Raw genomic sequence first — 26,490 nt, 5'->3', positions numbered from 1 at the left:
TTAAGACTGTCGAGTATCTTTACCTTTATTTTCTTTAAAAACTTTACAAGAAAGTGTTTCTTGTCCTCAAGTAGAAAACATGTCATTAGAAACAGGCTTACAGTATATTAAAGAAAATGAGAAATGGGTGAACCACAGTCTATTACATTACATTACAACATTAAGTTGTCTCTATACTCACATTCACTGTGAACATTTTGAGTCATTACTGTTTTATGCAGTAGAAGGGCATACAGTAAATACTGTAACATTTTAATCTGCAACCTGTTCATCAGCAAAGACAGTAATCTCTGAAAATCTCCTTTTCTAACTGACATTATAAAGTTCCCCGTAAGGTCATAACATTTGTCCCCAGTAGGAAACCTGTGGGTGTGTTCCCCACATGATGATAGAAAAAACTGGCACTACATTTGTGTTCTGTCACTAGAGGCTTAATCATAGTGAAGTTAAACATAGTAGAAAACATTTATTCGTCATCATCGTCATCATCGTCATCATCGTCGTCGTCGTCGTTGTCATCATCGTCGTCGTCGTCATCGTCGTCATCATCATCGTCGTCGTCATCGTCATCATCATCATCGTCTTCGTCATCTTCGTCGTCTTCATCATCGTCATCGTCGTCATCTGGATCAATCTTTCCAGACAGAACATCCTCGATCCACTTTTCGAGCTCATCGGCTGTTGGCATGTCTTCGTCGTCATCCATTTCCATCCAAACGCTGTCAGCCTGCCGGTGACAGACATTTATACATTCAAAAGAAAAATTCACATTTATGCACATGGGCCCTGCATGGCGACTCATTTCCTTTAGGACAATATAACTGTTGTGTGTTAATGGCATGTGCTCGCCACACACATTAGACAATAAAGGACCCACAAAGTCTTCCCTTTCTTTCATATAGATTGCCTTCAGGGTTCATTTGACTACTTGTTAACAGTTGCTGGATGGGCAAGTTTCCCTCTCCTTTAACTTGTTACTTGATCTCCTCTACTACCCTCAACCCTGTTTGGTCATTAACGAGTGCCAGGAAGTGAATCAAAATGGCAAATTTAGAAACCATGAAACTAAACAAAGAGCTTACTATTAAGCTCCATTAAGAATCTGATTCAGCTAAGGCCTCATCAGGACTGTTGTATATGTGTCACATTTGATACATTTTTGTTAGACAATAACAATTATAGTTACTTTAAGAAAAGTTACTGTCAAAGTGCTTTAATCTTTCAGAGACTGTTTGGCAATGGCACCAACAAATAGACCATGGTGACGAGCAAATATTGTTAAACAATTAAAAATGAGCCTGGATGGATGGATGATTAGTTACACATGAATTTTAGGGTTTTTCCCTCTTTTGATTATCAAATGAGGTAATGACCATTTGAGTATCTCATGCTGTACAGATAACCTGTTTTTTATGGGTTAGCTGAAAGTTTTCTTACATCCTCAACATCAACTACACCAATCTGAGGAGAAGAGAGGTCAATGCGGAAGGTTTTCTCCCAGTATGGGACCAGCTGAAAAGAGAAACAGAAAAAAGGAAAAGAAAAGAAAGCATTAAATGGAGACTCTATTTTTAAAAAAAAAATCATTAGGGTAATTTTTATCCTGTAAGTAGACTACATCATGAACACAAATAATTTCCAATGTAGTAGATATGCACTTTAACTGAGAAAATTCATACCAGAGGGAAGTTATCAGGATCAATCCAGATGATGCTGAGGTTAGGGTTATCAGTGTTATCACGTGCCACTTCCTTGAGAATCTCCAGGAATTCAAAGCCATCTAGAGATAAAGAAAGGTCAGCTATTGTACCAGTGGTACTGGAGTATGGGGTTCATATATGAACTTCGCACTGATTTAATTCATGAGCCATTTCCTCCCATCCACCCTGTGCTGGTGTGTTGGATAAGAAAAAAGGTGCTCTGGTGTCTGAACAGAGCTCTGCCACCTGCAGCCACTAACCCAAGCCCTCATCCCAGGTTTCCACCTCTTAGCCAAAGCCCTAGCCTCTTCTTTCTTATCACCGGCTCTTTTACAGCCTCTGCCTCAGTGTGTCCACATCGGTTCACCTGTTTAGTTCTAACACTAAGGCAGAAAATCACCTGGATCATCCTCCTCAGCAAAGGCAACAATGTGTTCTCCGTCAATGTCATCCTCCTGCAAGTGCAAAAGAGGTTCATGAAAGCATTTTGAATATTTATGCTCTAAAATAACAACACAAGTAACTCTGAATATGATAAGTTGAATGTTTTGGAGGTTTGTTTTTTTTTTTATTACAAAGCAATCTCGGATCTCTTACCCAGATCTCATACATGCTGTAAGGCTCAAGTTTCCTCAGAGTGGGCCTGAAACATAAAACAATCTTAAAGTTTATAAACACAAAACAGTTTTTTTAGTATAACATAAAAATGACGAGAGTATTTTGTCATATATCACTTATATGAATAAGATGATGCTATATTGAAACACGACCACCACCATTATTGTAATTAAGTTAAAAACTGTAATTGTTTGACATTTAAAATGTTCATGTTTATGGTTAACAATGGACTTTTGCAAAAGATCATGCATATTCTAGCATAACAACTGCTTTAAAAGTTACTATCAACAACAGTACAGTGCAGGAGAGTAATAGGAGCGACCACTAGATGGAACTGCTAGATTAGTGTTCGGCATGAGGACAAAACTACATTATACTACATATAAAACGACACACACACACATGGACTTTACTGCTATAATAATATGTCTTGGTCCTCTCTGAGAAACCCAATCTAAAAATGTTGGAAACACACAAACAGCCACATATATCCTTAAGCTCTTTATGTTAGTATCCCACCTATCATGCTGCTCAATGAATTCAACAATCTCAGACTCGATGTAGGGCTTTCCTGGAATAGGCATAGGTTCATCCATAAATGGCTCATAGAAATCAACCTCATTGATCTTCAGTTTCAGCTTCTTGGCAATCTGAAAGAAAAGAAAAAAACAATGAACTAAGGTAGAAATAAAGTAGCACAGCAGTGATTTTTAAATGTTTTAGGCACTTGATACAAAGTAAATGCATACTATAAAATATACGGTACCAAGCTCAATTATATAACCTTAAAATTTGAAATTAAAATTGCTAAAATGTCCCAAAATAATACAAATACTCAATCAGGCAGCTTAAACCTTGGGGTCAAATGTGGCATAGAATTTGACGAAAGGGTGGAACTCCTCAGCAGCATCTTTATACTCAGTGAAATCTGCGTGGTAAAAACAACAGGAAAAAAAAATTTCCACATTGAAAAAAAAAGCAGTATTAATTGCTTAGGGTCTTTTTGAGACTCAGCCTTTCAGTCTTAATTTTTAACATACGAGAAGATCTTTCACTCTTGAAGTAGCCGACAAGCCTGATGACCTCATCCATGTTGTAGAAACCCTTAAGCTCACGGTCGTTGCCAATGATCTCCACGGGGTCTTCAATCACCTGACAAAACGACAATGAAATGATGGAACTGTAAGTTCAGTTTATTAGCATCTTAAAGTTGGATAGAAATGAATAATAATTAAATTAATTTAGCAATCCTTTTAAAAGATAATACAACTGAAACATGCATGTACAACAGGTGTATCGTAAGATGTCTGAACTTAACAACGTTTGAATTTAAACATCCTTAATGAATGACAAGAATTTGCTTACATCATAAAGAAACTCAACCAGGGTGTCGGCAGCTAGCTCTCCATCATACTCAATAATCTCGTTATCGGCAAAGATGTAGATACTCTCCACTTCATCAAGACCTGGTGCAACAAAAGTGTTTCATTATAATAATATTTAATTTCATAGATTTTTAAATCACATTTATTTTTGCTCTGGTGTAGCAATACTGTCAGTTATTCAATAGTGCAATACTGTGTACCATGTTTTGGGTATTATTAGGTGCTGTAACATAACTAAAACATTTCATTAACAAAAAAAAAGAATCAACTGAATCAATTTGATGAGAGCCTTTTTTTCTGTACATAAAGTGACAGCATAAAGAAAGGCTGTGAGAAAAGTGGGAAACAGTGGGATGTCATAGATTTGCATTGATCCAAAGACCCTTAATTTTCCAGCAATGTTTCTGTCATGCTCACCAAGCTTTTTGGCAACAGTGGCATCCTTCTTTTCATCCACCAAGCCAAACCCAATGTCCTCATCATCAAAATCATCCAGAACTTGGGCTGCAAGCTATATAAAGGGATAAAGACAAAAAGAAATGAGTTGAGCATGTGGATGGAAAAAAAGCAAATAAAGTGAATGTTGTGTGAATCTACTGCCATACCTAAGCTGATTATGTCTCAGTCTGATATTTGTGATTCATTGCTCTGACAATGGTGGGCATTTTTTAATCCCTGAACACCATTGAAAACAGATTTTTGATTTCATTTACACAAGTAAACCCTTGGCATTTCATCTCATTTTCAAGGCTTAAAGGCCAAAGCTTTGGATTGCTGCCTTGCACTTTCTCAATCTCGGTGAAACCAAAGCCAACAATTGACAGCCCTCATAGCTGGCAAGAGAAGAGGAACGGCAGCAAGCTTTCCAGAAGAACAAGAGGGGCAGAACTTGAGCCAACTACGTCAAGGATAAGAGACGTCGCAACAGGTGTGATGGAAATAAGAGCAGCTCATATTTACTGAACATACAGTATACATGCACATACATATTTAAACAAACTGTAAACATACATCTTATTCTTTCTCTTCACACAAGTTCAGAAACCATTTCAAACATATACACTTTTCCATTTGTACTCACTTCTTATTTTTTATTACATACATTACATTACATACATAACATGACGATCGACCATTTAAATATAAGGTTGCACTATGAAGTGAGTCAAAAGCATAATACAGCAGCCTGCAAAGCATCATTGCAAAATGGGTAGCATTCATAAGTGACAAAATGCTCCAAAGCACCAGCAGTAAGAGCCGTAAACTGTGGAAAGCATCTCCTGCTTCACTTTAGAGACAATCTTTAGTGCCATCCATTCTTTTGGTTTCCCAAGTTCAGACTGAGTAGCTTATGTCTGAGTTGTCTTTTTTTTTCAAGGCTAATTTCTCCCAAATCAGTAAAAACAAAAACACTTATGCACTCTTTCTTAGTCTATGGATACTAAGAATTTTCAAAGTAGCTTCCACAAGTGGGATTATCCCAGAACAAAACCTCCATAGCACTGCATCATGTTTTTGCCACTTTATTTTACACAATTTATACTGAGAGGATATTGTTATAAATATTGATGAAAAGCAGCATGGTTAGCTTTAGCTATATTAGCTTTAGCAGTTTTCCAGGCATTAATCTAGGCTAAACTAGCCACCTGCTAGCAAAACATGATACAATTGGTAGTGGGCTTTATCTGTTTGAAAGTAATTATCATCTCAAAATGCTTTTTTTCTTTAAGAAATACATTTATTTGACTTATTCTCCACCAATGAACAATTGAAACAATTTGTGTTAAATAAAACCTCACCTGCACGCTTCACTGCACCTGCATGCTGTTTTTTTAACTATTTTGAGGTACAGCTCATTAGTTTTAATTTTAATGTGTCTTCACAAACTAAATACTATAAAGAGTTGTATGAAAAATTAAACAACATTATTTTTTTAATGATTTGGGTGAAGTAGTCCCTTGTTGCCGATGGTTGCATTGCTGTATAGATAAATAGGCAGGAGGATGGATGGACATGTTAGAGTTTAATGAACAGATCAAGCTTTTAAACGAGTATACACTTACTTTTCAGAAATGTGAAGTTAAACTTGCACAGCCCAAGCTGCTGCTGCTGCTGCTGGACTTTTTTTGGTCTGTGGTGCATGTTGTAACGTCACATGATCAGTCAACGAGTAGAAGAATTGGAACAATCAGCAGATACTTCAGCAGCAGAGAAATCCTTATTTCACAGCCCAGCTTTGAAACACTTGACACAAGAGGCAGACCTTAACATACCTGATAGATAAATGCTGCTTGACTTGTGATCAACTGCAAGAAGAAGTAATGCTTTAGGGGAATGCACAGTGTCTTGATTTACAGCAAATTGGAAAGGCCCTCACTGCACACAGAAGGCTTACACTGAGCTTATTCGAAGGACTATCATGACCTAAGGACTTCATGCACAAATGTACTCCAAGTACTGAAATACTGACCCTGCAAATTAAAAAAAAATAACTAAGTGGAACTGCTACATTCAATTATTGAATGGTTTATTTTATTCCATTCCAAGTGGCAACCTCTGGAGTTGAAAAAGTCCAAAAGTGCACAAAACTAGTTCCTCGAGGTAACTACACACTCTACTTTCCATTCCAGATATACACTATATGGACAAAAGTACTTGTCCACCTACATATTACGCCTACAGGAGATGCTCAGCCATGGAAATATATGCCATGACAGTGCATGCTACAATGTTAATGCCAGATGAGGTTTGCAACTCTGCAGTTATATGAATAAGCAGAGTCTTGGTATATAGATACTATGCACTTCAGCACTCAGTGACCCTGCTTCGTAACTTCCTTACAGCTTCCACTCTTACCACTCTTTACTATCTGGCAGACGTTACAGGAGTCTGTCTGCTCGGACTACAAGACTTAAAAACCGTTTTTACCACCAAGCCATACGACACCTCAACCAAAACACTTAAACACACACAACACAGCACTCAGAAGCTACCCTGCAGCTTCACAAGTACTCTGTTTAATCTGCACTGGTCACTCCATTGTATTGTCATTGATATTTATATTTAAAAGTGCAATACTGTAATTTTCTGCTGCTCATTCCTGTGCAATATCCCATCTGCCCTCCCGTCATATTTCTTTTCAAGATTTTCTTATTTAATCACTAGTGTACATATATTTATATTTATAGACACATATATATTTAGTTATCTTTTCTCTTTTACCACGTCTCTCTAATATTTTGCTCTTTTTTTTCCTATTTTATTTTATTTTATTATATTTTATTATATTTTCTTCTACTGTACCATGCTGCTGAGTGACTGCTGCTCGTCAAACACATTTCATTGCAATGTTGACCCTGTGCTAACTTGCATATGACAAATAAAAGTGAAAACTGAAAAACTGAAACTCTTGAATAAAACAGCTTACAGTTTATTGTGGAATATCTAAGAGGAAAGACATTTTAAGAACTGATTTTTTGTGAATCCTACATTTAAATTCAATCACTTCTGGTTCCAAAAATGCCAACATGCCAAACGTGTGGCTTGAAAATAGTAAGTCACAAATTAGCGGTGGCATCTGATGTTTTTTTATTTGAGAAATTTCTGTTTGAGGATAATACAATATTACATTTTACTTTTTTTATTCAAATATAGAGTTTTATAAGGCAATTCGAATTAAAGTAGCTTTAATAAACAACAGTATCAGAAGCCATTTATCACAAGAGGCCCTGAAGTATAATAGATTATATTCTGGGTGCTTGCTGTGGGGAGAGAAGGCAGGTAGAGATGATAAATCGAAGAAGCTGATGAATAGAGGATGATGCACAAAAAGTAAAGATTTACTTCAATCATCCAATCCAATCAAGCTGACCAGCTTTGTCTTCAGGGTCTCATTTCTTTTCTAGTGTCAAGATCACACCTTTTCCATCTTGAGATATATATGTATTTTTTATATATCTCACCTCACTTCACCCCTACTTATCTGTTCCCTTGCTATCATCCAACCCATGCTGAAATCTGAGTGCGCGAAGCCAAGTTAGAGGTCAGCAGCATAATTACTTGGCTCCATCTGCTAATGCCCAGTCACAGTCGGCTTGTCACGTGATCCCGATGAGGAAGAGCACCAAGGTGAGTTGTCAAAAACATGCTCTGGCTCCCTGCTGCGCTTGGCTGTGGCATCAAATGCTGAGAAATGATTGAGAGCATAGACTGTACAGTGCAATAGGGGATCACATTTCGTCCAATATACAACTGTCCACTGCCTACTCTGATGATGCTAGCAGGTTAGCCTGCTAGCATCATCAGTGTGAGTGGAAGATGTTTGTACTACTGAGAAACCCTTGTAAAATTGCATCAGTTGTACATAATGCAAAATTCGACTGCACAAATTTAGCATCAAAGCTTATATATGCATTCATGAAATTATTTCCTATTTCACAAGAAATTTGTAAATAGTCATTTGTGTCAAAAGCAGCCAATGGTGGTTTGGGCATCTGGCTAGGATCCCATTGGAGGGTTTCCAGAAATGCCCAGTTGGAAGCAGACCCTGGAGCAGACGGAGAACTCGCCAGAGAAATAGATATCTCATCTGACCTCAGCATCCCCCACAAGAAGGAACTAGAAAATTTTGCTGACATCTCAATCAATCAATCAATCAATCAAGGCTTTATTCGCAACGTGCAGGTTGCCCTGCAGTGAAATAGGACCCCAGCCCCCGACCTTACACACACAACAAAGACATCACATGGGGATACAGGTCGGAGATCGGGAGCGTTACAGAAAAAAAACACTGAAATATACACTACAATGGGAAAGTACAAGAGGAAAAAAAGAGACCTCTACTCATGCTGGGCTCCTGGGAGGACAGCATGAGAACAGGAAACAAAAAAACTCCTCTGCACAAAAAAAGCACATAAGTGTCCACAGCACAACATTATGGAACACGTGACAAGCCACAGGGTCGGGTGGGGGGTGAGGAGTAATCCGAAGCAAACACAGCAGCCATCCTGCCCAGCGCTACCATTCCAGCGCGGGCTCAGACCCACCGTGTTCCCAAGAGGGAACAAGTATTGAAGGCGTTTGGAAAGGGAGGGGGGATGAGTGTGTGCATATCAGTGTATATGTATGTGTGTGCGTGTCCAGACACTTCACATATATCGCTAAAACAATTCAAGACACAAATTAGAAGAATATAATTATATTAATATGAATGCCTTCCATCAATACACCAACACTATATACACAGCATCTATCGAGACAGACATCCATTCTTTCAGTTATTTCCATTTTTACTTATATTTCTAAGTTTCTCTATAATAAGTTTCAATGGAGGATCTTCAAAATGATAGTGGTAAAAGTATATTAAAACTAAGCCACCCACTAAATCAGAATCACACATCTTCACCTAATAACAGCTAGGTGAAGTTATGTCCTCTATTATCTGATCCTGTAAAAGATTTTTACTTATAATAAAAAGTGTGTTGAATTGATTCATTATAGTTTTGAGAGGTGGATGCAAAACAGTTTAGTGTCAGATCTATATCCTTTCACCTTGTTTAAACAAAGTATTTAGCAAGCGTCAGACATGTTATATGAAAAGTGAGTCCTTCTTGAGATCTTTTATTATGTCCACCTTTATATTTCAAGAGAAAAACAAGGTGTTGTTTGTCATGCTGAAAGTTCACCATGCATAACTGACTGACTTCAGTAAAAAAGTTTTGAACTTAAGTTTCAGTGCAACAATGCCAGCATGTACTGTGGGTTTGTTCTGGGTATGTAAACAATATGTTATGCCATGGTTCTGGGTCCTTTTGACACAGCATTTTGAGCTTCCTATGTTTTGATGTGATTCTGTGTTATGGGTTATGTTCTGATTCTTTAGTTGTGCTGTGTTGATTATTATTATCCTATGTTTTGGTTTCTGTTTTGTGTTTTCAGCCCCTCCTCTGTTCTGTGCCTACCCTGGTCCCACGACTCTGTGTTCCCTCTGTTGTCATGTCTGTGATGTCAGAGTGTCTGCTCGCGAGTCTGTGTCTGTAAGTTCAGTCAGTGTACTTCCTGTTTTACTTTGGTAGTCTTCAGTCTGTGTGCGTCAGGTTCTGTTTTGGTGTACTCCGTCTTGTTGTTGTGTCAGCCGTGTCTCCCAGGTGTTTGCTCTTTGCCCTGTTCCCCTTCTGTATTTAGTGTCTGCATCTGCTCCTGCTTGTCATCGCGTTGTAACCTCAAACTCGCCTGTGTGTTCCGTTTCAAGTTCAGTTTCCAGTATCACCAATCAAAGTTGTCTGTTCTGAGTTGTTTGAGTCTTTAAGTTTACTTTTGCCTCTGTGAGTCCTGCACTTGGGCCCTTCATCCTGCCCGTCTGCACACAGCCATGACATGTTATCAGTAACACATTCGACATCATATACCCAGCATTCTTCTTCAGCCATAACTCAACCACAAATGTCATTCCCTCCTCCAGTGAAAGTTCATGAAAAGAGCTGACCTAGTTGCTGTTTCCCTCTCTGTCATTGGTTTAGCTATGACTGAGACATTTTTGCTTTGCACCAGTGCATTTCTGGTCTATTCCTTGAGTGAACACATGAGCACTTGATGAATCATATGTGTGTGTGTGTGTGTGTGTGTGCGTGCGTGCGTGCGTGTGTGCGTGCGTGTGTGTGTGTGTGACATTATGATGTAAGTCACTCAGTGAAAACCTAAGGGACACAAACCCGATCTCAGCCTGTAGCAGATTTGCTGTTAGCTTTGTCACTACTCCTTTAAAAAACATCAATGTTTGTTCCTTAAGGTTGATGTTTTAGTGAATACATTGTTACAGGGTTTTGTTTTCCTCTCTGTTGTATATGCTGAAGATACATACTGGCTTTGTCATAACGGATGCTGTTGATATGTATGTTAATATGAATGCCTTCCATCAATACACCAACACTATATGCACAGCATCTATCTATTTATCTATGTATGATAATGACGTTTAAGTAAAATAAATAACATTAATTCTGACAATGCAACAATATCATGATTCTTAAAAAAAATAAGAAAATGATGGTAAAATCAACAGGACAATACTGCAAATCAGTCTGTAACATGCACAATATAAAGGCAGAAAACTAATTTTCTCCAGGCTCTGGTCTGCAACTCTAAAATTGCTTAATCTTTCAAATGAAGAAACATTAAAAGCTTGTCACAGCAGGAATATTTCCCATTTTCCTGTAGAATCTGGTGTCCTGGGATCTGTGCAAAATTAGAAGTTCAGCTGGTTTTCCTCCTCTCAGCCAGACAGTAAATTAGTAATGGCTGCCGTAACACATCAGGACGTTCTACGCTAGACTGTTACATAACACTGCACCGGGGTGGTCATGAAAGATTCAGACACAACAGCGCATAAAAAACCCACTCTGACTTCCCACTAGCGAGCGTAACTGCACTATTCACAAGGAGACAGTCTAGGATTTTCCACAGAGATTAGACTTTCAAAGCTACTGTCTTTTCAAATGAATAATTTTAATTAATACAATTTTAAACAATCTTATAGATTTCTTTTTTAAGTTTATTCTATTTTTTACTTCAGCTCAGCGTGCTTTCTCAGGAGAGCTGATGAAATGCATGGAAAGCTTTTGGAAACCTCAGAGGCACAGAAGCTGATTCCCTACAGCACACTGTGAGGACAGAAATGTCTGGGACCATCTGTGAATCTCCTGCATTTGTCAGGCCCACTGTGGAGAGTTAGAGAAGAAAAGAGAAAAACTGCACATGTGTTATTTTACTAAAGCCATTTAATAGATAAGAGGTGTGCCAATGCAGCCAAGAGTGTCTGTGCACACACGATTGCCTTCCAGTGAGACACATACTAGGAACAATGATGTGTACTACTGAAAAATATATTTCACCAACTATAGCAAAAATGGTACACCTGCAACCATCTGGATAAATGATGTCTGTTTTCAATTTAACTGGTGCAGCAAACTATTCATTAGCAAGCATATACATTTTTATTTATTTATTCTTGCACAAGAAAAAAACAGGAAAGTAAAAACTGATGCATTAACCGACCATGCTGCTTTACTGTTCGACTGTCATATATTGCTTGGAGACCTAATTAGAGCTTTTGTTAAAGTTATTGGTACGTGTGTGTTTCCAGCAACTCACAATGTATGCAGTGAAAATGAGCCATGGAATAGCTGCAACAAACTGCTCTGTTACCTTAAAGTATGCAGGAAGTTAGATTTGCCAGCATTTTTTTTTTTTTACAGTGCACCATCTTTAAAATACCAGAAAAGCTGTTGCAGACTGTACACTAATACTTTTTTAAAAATGTCCTCTACTATATATCATGAACTCCTCAGCACAGCGCTTTCAGTTGTTTGGTTGACTTTACAATGTTGTTTTAGTATTTCTGTTCCAACCCCCATAAACAACATCTACCCAAAACATCTACCCAGGGTACAATCTGTCTATCGCAGGGTAAACAGGACAACAGTTCACACTTAAAATTGGTCTATGGCCAATTTTAGACTCTCCTATTAACCTAACCCCATGCATGTCTTTGGACTGTGGGAGGAAGCCTGAGTACCTGGAGAGAACCCATGCAGGCACTGGAAGAACATGCTGTCCGCATAGAAAGACCGCGGCCATTTTAACCCAGGCTACCTTTGTTCTCCACCACGCACAAACACTGGAAACTGCAACACACATCAATTAAGGTCTTAAAAAAGAACTACAATCATCATCATAAAACTTCAAATTTGATGATTTCAACTTAACCTGACTGGTCAGCAAATAGTTGCTGGAGGTTGCCGGCTGTTGCCAAGTGAAATTAGTCACAAACATGGTAAATGCACTGATTCTTATGTAACACTTTTCTACTCTCCTGGAGCACTCAAACATCCCAAACTGTCCCCAAAAAAAGCTGTCTCAAAACTCTCCTTGTGATTGATTCCAGGTGGATTTATGTGGTCCATAGTTTGCATGAAGGTGGTGACTTACCAAGTAAACCTTCAGTCCTTCAAAGCAGAAGATGTGCCTGATGCTTAACCAAGACATTTTAAAAAGGCTGTATGAAAACATGTGGTGCAAATCACGTTTTCATAACTGATTCACTATCACTTGGTGTTGGCAAGTTGGTGTCTTCCATACGAACTGCAGGTGAGAACAGCAATTTTTTTTAGCAACCAAAGCAACTGCAAGTGAGATTCAGTGCCTCTTTGTGACTACACAAACCTCCATCAACCACTCACACAGTTAGCAGGGGATTTTTCCCATACAGGCCTCTCTTACTGAATCCTGACAAATTTTACATTACCATAATTTCTGCAAAGACTAAAAAATAAAACACTGTATTGTACTTGAAAAATATCAATATCTAGCCGTAAATATGTTTTCTTCTATTTCTACAGTGTTCAATTTATGGTTGTATCTCCGCAATAAACTGCAAGAAAACAATTTCATACATGTCCTTCTTCAGGTCCATCACGTTGTGGAATAGAGATGTAAGCTGGGGTTTCAAAGTCACATAATTCATATTTAATTTTTTCATAGTGCACCTTGATCCTTCCCATTTCCCTAACATCCTTCTGCAATGAATAAATGATATGAAGGCAGGTGCACATGCAAATAAAAGAGGTGTGGGTTAAAGAATGTTTAGAGGATGGAAAAGGCAAAAATGTGCGTGTGTGTGTGTGTGTGTGTGTGTGTGTGTGTGTGTGTGTGTGTGTGTGTGTGTGTGTGCGTGTGTTATGTTGAGGGAGAAAGAGAGGATAGCGTGGAAATTTATAGATGATTGTACACATGGAAAAAACGACTCATACATGAACTGGCGACTGGCAAGCTGTGTAGCATCACACTTTGTAACATGGATGGATAGATGGATGGAAGCAGTTAATAAAGAATTAAGCATAGAAAAATACATCTGGTTGTGTTATCTCAAAACTGAATGCAATCCCATACTGTTTTTCTTTTATTATGACCAATTTTAAGCTATCTGGTAGAACAAGCAAATACCCAAAAACCCTGCCACACGACAAAAGTCAATAATAGCAGAATTTCATTAGGGAAAACTGAGTTTGTTGGCATGAGACATTGCTCTCCGTTGCACCTGCACTTCATATCCAGGCCCACTGTGGCTGACAGCTGCTTGATGGAGCCCTATAACGATGATAAACCTGTCAAGTGGTTTTACCGAACAATATTGCAGATGTGCAAATGTAATCTGTGGAGGCTGTTTATGAAAATACTCAACGCTATTCATCTGCAGAGAAGGGCATGCTGTCTCTGTGATTATATTCAGGAATATATTTTATGAAATCACATTAACTAGCTCGAATTTTTATACCTCAGAAAGATTGAACAGATAATTTAACACCTGGTAGAGTTTCAGTGCGATCAACCCAAGACCAGTAGTTTATCATATTTACCTTTCATGAATAGACAAAAAACACATTATCCAGGTATCATATTGTACCATGGATCCTCGGGCCATATGCATTACTGACCACAGAGCTGCATAGTCACGCCTGGGATTATTGAGAAGAGTTAGAAAAAAAATAGAAAAACAGACATTGCATAAAAGCTTCATGGTATATTACCACACAAGGCTGCAAAAACATCATTTTAACTCTTTCACCCCAACCAAATAAGGAGGTACACTCTTCTATTATTATAAACAACAGGTGGGTTTTGACATGGAACAAACTGGAGCAGCCAGAATGCCAGTCTCGCTGGCAAACAAACATCTTTATCTATCAACACAGATGAGATGATGTCGCAGAATAACACCAAGGACAGTTCACGTATGCATAACTCCTGTCGTATCCAATGATATCACATCTCACAAATTTGTTCTTAATTTAGTATGTCTTTCACACTTTAAATTTTGGGACCAGGAAAGAAGATAAGACAGGATTAGGTCTCTCACAACTCAAAAGCTGTGTTATTCTATGTTACATTTTGACAGGTGTGTTACTCGTCACTCTCATTTGTCCCTATAATTTAGCCTTGAATTTGGAGGAATGACTCAGAGGCTGTCAGATTATCTTCAAGACTTGTGTGCATAGCAATTTATTGAAGAGGATGGACAGACACACGGGACTAACAGTCCTGTGAAAAAACAATAGCCCTTTTCCAGTAGTACCTTCTTGGTTGGCTTGGTACCAGGTACTTTTTTAGTACCTATTGGCCTCGAGTTCCTAGCAATCTGAGGCGATCCAAAAATGTGACGCCAACTCATCAAATGACTGCTTGCCACTGATTGGTCAGTTAATGATGAGTCATTAAAGCGACTCGTTTGAGAAAATTAAGGAAAACGAAGGAAATGGCTGCACAAAAACCCTGTGGTCCTCAAGTCTGACAAAAAGCCACAGACCGAGCAGCAGGTAAATCACCTCAACATCCTCCATTGCTGTGTTGTGTCACATGCAAAAGACCTTTCAGCTATATTACAGTCAAAGTACTAAAAGGGCTATAAGTACTCCCCAGGATTCAGTAATTTGTAGAATTACTTTTGTCAGCAATAACTTGGTGTAAGCATTTTTTTCTATGACTTTGTCAGTCTCTTCCACTGTTGTTGAGGCATTTTTGACCACTCTTCTTTAAGATGCTGTTTCAGTTCACTGAGGTTTGTTGTCATTCATTGATGAGGAGCTCTCTAGGAGTGCCACCACAGCATTTCAATCAGGTTAAGGTTCGGTCACTGGTCAATAATATGGTCACTGATTTAGAGGAGTGTATTTAACTGATTTTTTACTGATAATTGTTACGCCTTATTTTGTTTTTTATTCAACAGCTGCAGCAACAGTTGGTTTTTAAGGCTGGCCATTCAGATTATTTGTATTTTTTAAACACATGGCCCTTAATTTTAAACAGTGTAGGCAGCAAAAGCAAACTTCTGTTTCACTGTTGTTGAAATTTATTGCGGATTTCTATTTATATACACAAAGAAATTCACATTATTATAATTACAAGAATTAAAGGTACTGTCTTTTTGACTGACTCATTTCAAAAGCTGACATCCTACACCTGTATTTGAGGAGAATTTATGGGATTTCTAGTTAATAAGAGACCAGCAGCTTCAATTATAATTTCTCAGTAGTAGCTAAGGTAAAGATGCATTAGTGGTGTACTATTAACCCAACCAACTAAGACCATTCAAGTGTAAGCCTGATTTATATTTGGGGGAAGGCTTCAGCAGTCACTTTGAATAACAGTTACCACAGCGACAGCGTGACCTTTTCCCGGATCTCTCTGAGGATGGAAGAAGATTAGACAAGACAACTCAGAAGCCTCCTTCCTGTACTTTCTGTACAATATTGGACAACGTGCCTTGTGTGCACCCATGTGACTTTTTTTTTAGCTATTAATATAACAACTACTTATAACTTAATAATTCTATTCTCCCTGGAGAAACATAGAAGGAAATGAACAGTAAGTCTATTCACTCTTGCCCAGCACTTTATTATTCAGTTAATAAAATATGGTATTATATGTCTTATTTAATGCTGTTGTGAATATTTGTAAAATCCAGGAGGACAGTGCATCGTGTTTGTCAAGACATATAAAGATTGAGGTGATCGCCAAAGTCAGACAGTGTGATGCTGTTTGAATCATGACTGTCTGTTTGCATTTTTGTGGCAAATCTATGTAACAGTTGCTTAAATTCAGTCTGGAAGTTGTATCAAATTGGCTGGGAGATAGACAGCTCCATATACAACATTACATGCCCACTATGTGGATGGATGTTTATGACATGACTCAATGACCTTGGAAAAATCATGCATTTATTTATTTTAAATTATAATATAAAATATATAAAATGTTAGCAGTTCATTTTGTTATACTTTAAATATAACTCAACTACAGGAAAAAGTGATGTGAAATAAACATGTCACAGCTTGTTGGGGACTGATTTGATGACTTCAGGCAAGAGTGGAAACCCCCCTTTTTAAAGTGAGAACAACCAAAGTATGCAAAAGATCATCTCAGAAAACATTTATTCAACCCTGAAGCAGATGGGCAGCAGCAGCAGAAGACCACACCTGGTGCCACCCCTGTCAGCTAAGAACAAGAAACTGAGGCTACAATTTGCATGAGCTCACCAAAATTGGACAGCATAAGAAACTTTAAAAATGTTGCCTGGTCTGATCTGTTTTGATTTCTGCTTTAACATTTGCATGGCGTGATCAGAATTTGGTGTAAAAAACAGGAAGGATGGATCCATCCGGGTTTGTATCAATGGCCCGGGCTGCTTGCATCAGTGTAATGGGATGTGGGATACTTCCTTGACACACTTTGTACCCCTTAGTACTAAATAAGCATTGTTTACCTTAGTATTATTTCTGACCATGTCCATCCCTTTGAGACAACAGTGTACTCTCTTCTGATAGCTGCTTACAGCAGGATAAAGTTTGTTATGAACTCTACAGTCACCAGATCTCAGTCTAGTCAAACAGCCTGGAGAACTGGATATTCCCATTACGGATGAGAGCATAATGGGACAACAAATCAACATTAACTATATGCTGCAATCATGTCATTATGAACTGAAATCTATGTGTATAGTTTCCAGCACCTTTTTAAATCTATGCCACGAAGAATAGGACAATTCTGAAGGCGAGTGGGTCCAGGCCAGTATTAGTGAGGTTTAACCAATGAAAGTCCCAGCTCCACAAAGATCAAAAGAGAAACTCATGAGTGAGGCAACATCATTAAAAGTTCTTGTGAATGATAACGAAAACTTAAACCCAACATGTATATTTTTTTATCGTGTTTTTAATAAAGAAAATGCTTATTAAGTCAGACCAGATGGCTCAGGAACAAATCCCTTCGTAAAAGGCTTAAGCACAAGAACAGAATATGAAAACAAAACTTTGCAAAATAGTCTCTAAAGCGTTAAAGCTATTCCAGACAAATTCTTTGTAATATGTTACTCACTGATTAAAAACATGCCAATTTAAGAAAAATAAATAAATTGATGTCACTGGTTTCTGAACATACTGAAATTCGGATGTTGTGGTGGAGTAAATCAAGAATGAAGGAGTAATTTGATGTGGTTCCTGCTGTTTTCACAGTTTACTTTCTACAGTTTACTGGATGGTACAAAGGGGACCATAGCAACATTGTCTGCAAAACAGAGAGCTGGTGTGTTGCTTAAGAGTGTGGCAAGAAAAAGACAATCTGAGCGCAGTGGAGAGACTGGTGAGTATGAGCATTTACAGTACATAGCAACCAAAGATCAGAGTTCAGATTTGTAGATGGACGAAGAGAGAAAGCAGAAAAACAAGTTGTGATCAATGTTTGCAAAATTGCTTATGAATCTTAAGTTTTCATATTACTGATGCAATTATTTTCATGTGTTTAACCAGCGTAACATTGAGTACTTACTCATTTTAATCACTGCTTTTGGCGCTTAGATGTTAATTTTGCTTCCCGTCCGTTAGTCTTTAATCATATCCTAATGACTTCTGCTTTGTAATATTTGTCATAATAATGTCTGTCATAATAATGAGATATATTTATAGCTGTTGGTGCTGCAGGTGGAGGTTGTATTTTAAGACCAGCACATTAGGTCGTTCAAGTCTAACCACTGCCATCTAAATTTGCTTCAAGTCCATTAAACAGATTGTTGCTGTCACTTTGCAGCGCTGTTGGACATGTGTGATTAAACTCCCACATATCGCATGGAACTAAATAAATGCATGAGAGATATATTTATACTCGGTTGCCTGGTGAAGCATGAAAACTTCTATCAAATTATCACTTTTTATTCTTCTTTTACCTCTTTATCAACATATCAACAAGGAAAAAATGCACTTCCAGATTCTGCTGACGTGCTAATTAACTATAGCAGTAAAGTAGAAGATTCAGCAAGGACAATTCAGCATGTGCTACTCATCTATATGTGGGGTTTTTTTGTGTAGTTGTTTTTTGTTTTTTTTTGGGGGGGGGGGGGGGGGGGGGGGTTGCTCTTTTTATATAAATAATATATAATTTGTTATGTATAATTATTTATTTAAAGGACTAAGGTAGGTGAAGCCAAAAATGCCTCGCAAAAATACGATATGGTTTCTTGAAAATAACTGAGTGGTTAAGGAAATTTACCTGTGGGTACAACTAGGAACTGCAACAATAATCAATAAGAAAAATAGTAACAGTAAGAGTAGGTTTTGATTTGGCAGAGTTGGCAGAGTTTTGTGTCAAGTGCCTTCCCTGTTTTTGGCCAGTGTAACTTACTAATTGAAACACTATAATTTGAGTTTTCATAAACCATAGCTACTACAAGTAAAGGGTGTAATTTGATTACACCGGTTCTTTTTCACAGACTAATGTGACTACAGCTGTGGTCAAAGGTGACATGTTTGGCATGTTTTTGGAGTGACTGAGTAAGTCTTTGCAGCACACTGGAAAGTGCTGAGTTTGCTGGTAACGTATTTCACCAGTGCGGTCATTTTTTACCAGAGTTTGTTTCCAGTGAGTGAATATCTTTTTGACTTGCTCTCTGGATTTGTGATGTGTGTGTATGTGTCTGTGGCGAGCCAGCATGATATTCATATAATTTCCCACATATATGTACAATTGAGTGAGCTTCTTCACAAACACATGCAGCTAAATGCCATTTAAGACATTCAGATAATTCTAGCATGAGTATAAAAATCTGTGAAACCAGCTAAGGTGTGATTGATACCAACTTCTAGTCCTTAAAGTGAAACTTCATGCTTCTCATTTGGTGTTAATGTCTGAAATCTATGAAGTCTATTCGAGCTTCCTAGAAATAACACTTTTTGTTTTCACTTTACAAAGTCTGTGTGAAGCGATGGGCAGGTGGTCAGACGCACGAGCATGCACACCGTTTGATCAAGGAGTCAAAGTTTGAGTCTTATCTGAGATTATTTTCAGTTATACTTTTACTTGCTGCTTGCATTCCAGAGTGCACAGGTTATATGTAATACGTCACAACTTGCAAAAACCATCTATAGAAAATTTTCTGAGTGCAGGTCTTTTCAATTGATATAATCTGCTAGCACACCAACTGTGTCTGCAAGACATAACTGCATTTCTATTTCTATTTAAATGAAGGCCATGCATGAAAACCCTAAATTAAACATAACTATAGCTTGACATTTACTGAAATTAAGATAATCAAGTCAATGTTAATAAAAGTTGTAATATATTTATATTTATTTTGTTGCAAAGTAAAAAGAAAGAAAGAAAGAAAGAAAGAAAGAAAGAAAGAAAGAAAAAAAGAAAGAAAATGATGAATAAATACATCCCATCATACGTGTCATTCCTCGCTTTTAAACAAAATTAATAAAGATCTGAGCCCCCGAGCTCTCCACTTTAATAATTCACACTTTCAGATTCATAGGTGGTAATGACCAGCTATTTTAACCATCCCCTTTGGAGCAGAAGGGGATGGTTCGTGATTGGTCACGACTGGCGGGAAGTCAGTAAGAGAGTAACAGTCCAGCAGGGACATGCTCCACTAAGCATCTCTTTCTCCAGCCAAGAAGCAGCACTTGGCACCACAGATAGGAAATTGATCAGATCCAGTGACTTGGGTGTGTAAATGATGGTTTAACCCTCTCAGGCTCAAATTAAACTTTTTGTTGCTAATGCACAACCAAGTCCTGCAGTGGTACTTCTGAGTAAAAAAAAAACCTCATAAAATATGTATGTGGGGTAATCAGGTTGTTAGTTTTTAACTGTTGCAAATCGCCAATGCCTGCCTTGAGAGGGTTAAGACTTCAGCCTGTGTCCAGGGGGGCATGTAGTAAATGAGGGAGATGTAGTTGATGTGAAATATGGCCTTAAACTCTCACAAGGGCTTTAGCCTCTTGCTAAGCATGCAGCTCTGTCCCAGTCTATTTCCAGCGGTGACTTATGCAGTCTAGTGTAAAGTACACTGCGCTTCTGTAAGAAGACACTTCTGCTCTGACAAGCAAAAGGCTGCTATGGTGAATATACTGGCTGACAGCAGGACCCAGGTGCATCAGCTGTGGACTGTCTAATAAAGAGTTGTTCATATTTATTCACCTAATAAAAGTCTTCTGAGCAGACATACTCTCCCTCCTCCTTTGGCTGATTAGCAGTATCTCTGGATAATCTATCAGTAAGTGCCTGCCTCAGAGGTGCTTAAAGGAGAAAGGGCTCATTTACTTCTGCTTTCGCAACATTCTGGCTTTGCCATCATATGCCATGCAGATAAATGAGCATGACATCATGTTATCCCATAATTGATGTTGTTAGACTAAAAGCAATTTGTAATAGGTTATATTTGTACTGTATACAACATTTTAGGCTTAACATAGCTAGAGGTAACCTGTGTGCAGCATTCAATATGGTTAACCACAATATTTTACCAGAGACATTGTAACACACTGTTGGTTTTAAAGGAACTGCACTGCAGAGGTTTGAGTTGTGTCTGTCTGATTCCAACGCGTGTATGGAAATGGGGAGTCTCAGACATGAAAATTGCAAAGTTCCAGAGTGTGCTCTGCTGGGACGGATACTTTTTATATTGAACATGTGTCCCTGCATACATTGTCATTGTTATGTAGATGATACCGAGCTTTATTTATCCATTAATCCAGATGATACAAGTCAACTATACAAGCATGTCTTAAAGACAAAGGCCTGGATGACCTTGTATGAAATTCATACAAAACTTATTGTTCTAAAAAAGAGCTTATTTTAGCTACCCTCTTATTCAATCAGAGGTCAAAGTAGTAGATCCACATACGTATTTTACACAATTATGCTAAGATGTTAAGTTCTTCGAAGTCTCAAACCAGGGAGCGGTCATGTGTTAGGTCAATGTGTTAACCACTACCCTATGGGCCACTGTGTAAACACTATGAGATCAAAAGGATTAATATTTTATGATAACAAAGGAATAATATTAATGTCTTTCCCATTTCCATCCACGTCATGGTCATGTGTGGGCTTGCAACCTGTCACAGAGCTAACGCATAGAGACAAACTACTACACACCAATAAACCTAAACCAAAGCATGTCTATGGGAGGAAGCCACAGTATCCCAATGCAACCTTCACAGATGCAGGGAGAACACGCAAACTCCATCAGGTCGGATTCCAATCCAAGACCTTTCAGCCCTGGGGTGACGGTGCACCACTGTCCTGCCTCATTCCCATGTGGGAATTAAGAAATATACAGAACAGGATGAGGCACAATGAAAAAATTATATATTTTGCAGTCATGACTATTCAGTATTCGTTATGATCAGTTATTTTTTTAAGAATTCTAGAAATGGTTGCCAAATCATACAAAAACTCGCCAGTTTCCCCTCTCTATCAAATCTTATCTGCTCCACCCTGCCCACAGACACCATCTCATTAAGCCACCTGTTAAAACACGGGGCCGAAGAAGACCGCCACTGTAAAAGAATAAGTTTCTTTGCAGCCAGCATACCCATTGTAATTATCTGTTTTTGTGAAAAGGAAAAAGATTCGACTGATGCAAATGATCCAAGTATAGCCAATGTACCATCACGTGGTACTTTTTTCCTAAATTGGTTTGAAAACCACATAAAAATCCGGCTCCAAAAAGCATTCAAAACCGGGCAATGCCAAAATAAATGTGCAAGGGAACCTTCACCGACTTTACATCTGTCACATAAGGGGGATACAGAATTATAGATCCAGTTAAGTTTAAGTTTAGAAAAGTGTAGTCTATGAATGACTTTAAACTGGATTAGTTTATATCTGGCATTTATTGAGCCTTTCTGAATATTGGACAAACAATTTGACCATTGGTCTTCAGACAGAGGGACCCCGAGGTCTTCAGCCCATGTTTTCTTAATTCGGTCGGAATCAACTGGGATTGTAAAGCACTTAACAAACTGAGATATCAAATGTTTAAAATCTGCTTTCCGAATTATATCAAAGTAAGTATAACTTCGTGGCTTCAGTGGAAAGTCTGAAAAGTTTTGTTGAACAAAATTCCTTATTTGAAGATAACGAAAAAAATGTGATTGAGGTAATTGAAACTTTTCTTGAAGTTGAAGGAAGGACATAAATTTGTCATCTGTATATAAGTCCTCAATGTATTTCAATCCCTTTTCCCCCCATTCTAAAAACACCCTATCCATTTTACCTGGTTTAAACAAGTAGTTATGTATTATTGGCATTCCTACTGAAAAATCAGGTAATTTGAGAGATTTCCTAATTTGACTTAATATCTTTAAGGAGTGTTTAACAACAAAATTACGACTGAGCGAATTGTTAAAAGAACCCGTGTTAGAAAACAATAAGACCGGTAATGAGGCTTCAGATACTGTTGCTGCCTCTACCTGGAGCCAGATCGGAAGCTTGTCATGACAATAATCAATAGGCGAACCCCACTGCCAGTGCAATAGAGCTCTTGAATTTGCTGCCCAATAATAATGTCTAAACACAGGGAGACCTAACCCCCCGCAGGAAGTGTTTTTTTGAAGATGAGCCATGGATATCCGAGGGGGTTTTCCTGCCCAAATAAATGAGTGAATCAATGAATCAAGCTGCTTAAAAAATTTAAGTGGCAAATGAATAGGAAGGTTTTGAAAAAGATATAAAAATCGTGGCAAAGACACCATTTTAACTGCATTTATTCGACCGATCAGAGACAGAGGAAGCAGTTTCCATTTTCTAATATCCTCTTTGAGCTTATCCAGCATTTCCAGGAAATTCAATTTATAAAGGAGTTTGGGATTTTTAGAGATCTTAAGACCAAGATAGGTAAAAGACGTAGTTACTAATTTGAATGGGAGTGAGCTGAGGAACTTTGGGCATAGATTATCTGTTATTGGCATAAATTCAGATTTATCCCAATTGATCATATATCCTGATAATAAGTGTTTAATACAATTTAGAAGATTAGGGAGTGAGATTTCTGGTTTGGAAAGGCAGATCAGTAAGTCATCTGCATACATGTTAACAAGACTTTCCACATTCCCAAATTTAACTCCCTGTATACCTGGGTGGTTTCTTATGTTAATGGCTAGGGGCTCCAGGGCTATATCAAAAAGAAGCGGTGAGAGGGGATCCCCCTGTCTCACCCCGCGTTGTAATTGAAAGGGAGAGGATTTATCTGCATTAGTGAGAATACAGGACACCGGACACAGATAAATCATTTTAATCCAATCCCTAAAGTACTCCCTTAAAAAAATAACTGATCATAATTCATGCCTCACACTCCGCGTGAATTATTTTATTTGGTTTTGTTTTTTTGTTTGTTTGTTTGTTGTTGTTGTTTTCCTTTCATGCTTATAAGTTCACAAATGTTAAAAACAGTAATTGTTTTTGGTTGATTTTGTATAAGCATGTCATGTTTAATTTAAATGCAAAAATAAAATTTAAGAAAAATGACTATTCAGTATTCGTGAGACTTTAATGTGTAAATCTCATTGTTTTTTCACCAGATTTTTTGTCACTGTTCTGCTGTTACTTTTGCAAAATTCATATTTTACGTATTCTTACAATGGTTAGCATGGTTGGTGTAGTTCTATGAAGGCTGCAACATCATTTCACCTGAGTTTAACTTCAATAAGAATCCAAGTCTCTCCTGAATGATGTAAGCAGGCAGCTACAGGGGTCAATTAATCAAGTTCAACAAATAATGAACAAATAATCATTAGCATCAACCATACCTAAAGGTAGCTGGATTAAATGAACAAGCTGCATGACACAATAAAATGTAAATATGCCATAAGTGTCCACATGGACAGGTTATCCTGTAAGTCTTCAAAGTTTCAGTTATTTCTGTGAGTTTGTGTGAAGATACATCAATTATGCTCAACACTGAAACTGGAATCATTGTATGATTACCTAATTTGGAAAATAATCTGATAGTAGGTGACTGAATGCATGTTAATCCATAGTCTAGACTTCCAGATGAGTACTCCCCTGCATCTTTTCCCCCACATTCTCCATTATGGCTGCCTCTCTAAAGCATTCGTCCATGGGCAGCCATACTCGTGAGATGCCACAATTGAATGATCTATTAATTATTCAACTTGGCCTCACTGAATAATCTGTTCTTTTTTGCCTTTCTTCTTAAATGTCAAATGGGTAATACCACTCATCAATAACCCTAAGTGTGAAAGCTGCGACTGCATCCAGGAACCCCCAGTGTGGTGCCAAATTGCCCATCTGAAACCTTTCCCTCACTCCCCTCCTCCCACCATGCCCCTTCACACCCATGCACCACATATTCATTCAGTGTCATTATTTGGCAGACACCCACCTCCAGGGCAATCTCCTCTATCTGCAACTGCTTCATGGCACTGCGATTCCCATCCACATTTTTGTGGTAGTAAAGCACCATTACGTCATACTTCTTCATGATGGACTTGTAGTTCTTGGCACTGAGTTCATGGACCCGGTCTTTGCCATCATACTCAGGGATCTCCAAGCCCTTCTCTCCCCAGCACAGGGTCCCCAAAGAAGCGAAGACCCCTAAAAACACCCAGCACCATTTCATGGTTATCGTCACCTGTTCGTTGCAAGAACTCTTCTTCTCAATGCCTGGTGATAGCGGGGTAGAAGGGCAACTAAAATACTCTTAAAGAAGTTAATGTTGTCCCAAACACAACTTAGTGTCTTCTTCTTGTCCCGCAGGCTAGAGAAGAGCAGGCCTGACATTAATACCCTCCTTTTAAAACAGATTTGCACATGGTTTTGCTGATGTCACTAGCTAAAGAGGGTGGTACCATTTTCTGGGGCAGTAAAGGGGGCACAATACTGATCCTGCCCATCCGCAAACCATTGGCTGTCTAAAATGTAGGAATGACAGTGGTGGGGTCAGTCAGGGTGGATAGTGCTCAGGAAAATAGCAAAGGGGGGGCAACATAGGAGGAGCCATGTTTAGGCTGTAGAGCCACCTGTTTGGAGCTAGAGCTATGAAAAGGGAAAACAGTGTTGCTGGCTGTTTGGAGAGCTGCAGATACCATCTCAGTGTCTTTGAGGGCTGAAGGTATGGATAGATGTATGATGAGACTGGGTAGAAAGGAGAGCTCTAAGATGCCTTTCCCATATTAAGTTTTGCAGAGGAGACACACTCTTGCTAAAAATAAGAGCTCTATTGGACAACACTCTGAACAACATGGTGTCCACAGAGTCCACATAGAGGGTCAGAGAGTAGTTGTCTTTAGAAAAACAGAGAAAATGGGGACACTTGTTTGTTTCTCAGAAAAAATAACCTTTAATAGTTCTCCAATTTTCTAGCCACCCTCCACAACTGGTCTCAGTTATATTTGGTTCACTTATTTGGTTCATTTCCAACCATTCCCAATAGGTGGAAAGTCTGGCTTTTTCTCATTGTTCAAACACCAGAATGAACGAATTGTACACGTTAGCTCTACTAAAAATGACTGCTTTGACTTTAAATCAGCAAAGATTACTTCAGCACACATCAGGAAACCCCTTAGTATTTAAACAAATATGAGAGATTCTCTGTAGGAAGTGTTGACATAACAGGATTGCTCATGTGCAAAAAGTCCTGAACTCTCATCAATAAAACATCACAATTCATGACAGTTTATGTTTGACTGAAGACGGAGATGATATATTATAGCTACAGTGACTGGCTGATGCATGAGCGTGCTCTGAGCACACTCCTCTAGCCTGTGCGTCAGCTATATTTGAATTGGAGCAGAGAAATTAGATTTAATAGAGGAGTGGCACAGAGAGACTCAGATACAGTGTGAGAGCATGTCAGCTATTAGTTTACAATGAGAAAGGGGAGAGGGTGGCTATTAATAACAGTTTGTAATATGATCGCCCTTCTCATTCTGCCAGCATGG

The 26,490-nt window shown here is 38.3% G+C and overlaps 1 protein-coding gene across 2 annotated transcripts; it reads right to left on the bottom strand.

The window, feature by feature from the left end:
* Positions 1-25,342, bottom strand: casq1b (calsequestrin 1b). Of its 2 annotated transcripts, XM_040038376.1 has the most exons (12): positions 24,933-25,342; positions 5,977-6,009; positions 4,121-4,214; positions 3,684-3,784; positions 3,359-3,470; positions 3,173-3,246; positions 2,838-2,968; positions 2,298-2,343; positions 2,101-2,155; positions 1,680-1,780; positions 1,438-1,512; positions 1-727 (listed from the first exon to the last, which is right to left on the bottom strand). In XM_040038376.1, exons 1-12 carry the CDS (start codon positions 25,167-25,169, stop codon positions 467-469), a joined length of 1,320 nt encoding a protein of 439 aa, XP_039894310.1. In that variant the 5' UTR covers positions 25,170-25,342; the 3' UTR covers positions 1-466. The 2 variants fall into 2 exon arrangements, with proteins under 2 accessions (XP_039894310.1, XP_039894311.1); XM_040038377.1 differs by lacking the exon at positions 5,977-6,009 and having other exon boundaries at positions 24,933-25,341.
* Positions 25,343-26,490: the final 1,148 nt, after the last annotated feature.

This window comes from Simochromis diagramma, unplaced genomic scaffold (assembly GCF_900408965.1).
Source record: "Simochromis diagramma unplaced genomic scaffold, fSimDia1.1 OVJJ01000413.1, whole genome shotgun sequence".
In the NCBI taxonomy this organism is placed as follows: Eukaryota; Metazoa; Chordata; class Actinopteri; order Cichliformes; family Cichlidae; genus Simochromis; species Simochromis diagramma.
The sequence above is the reverse complement of the archived record's forward strand: the minus strand, read 5'-3'. Positions and strand labels throughout refer to the sequence as shown.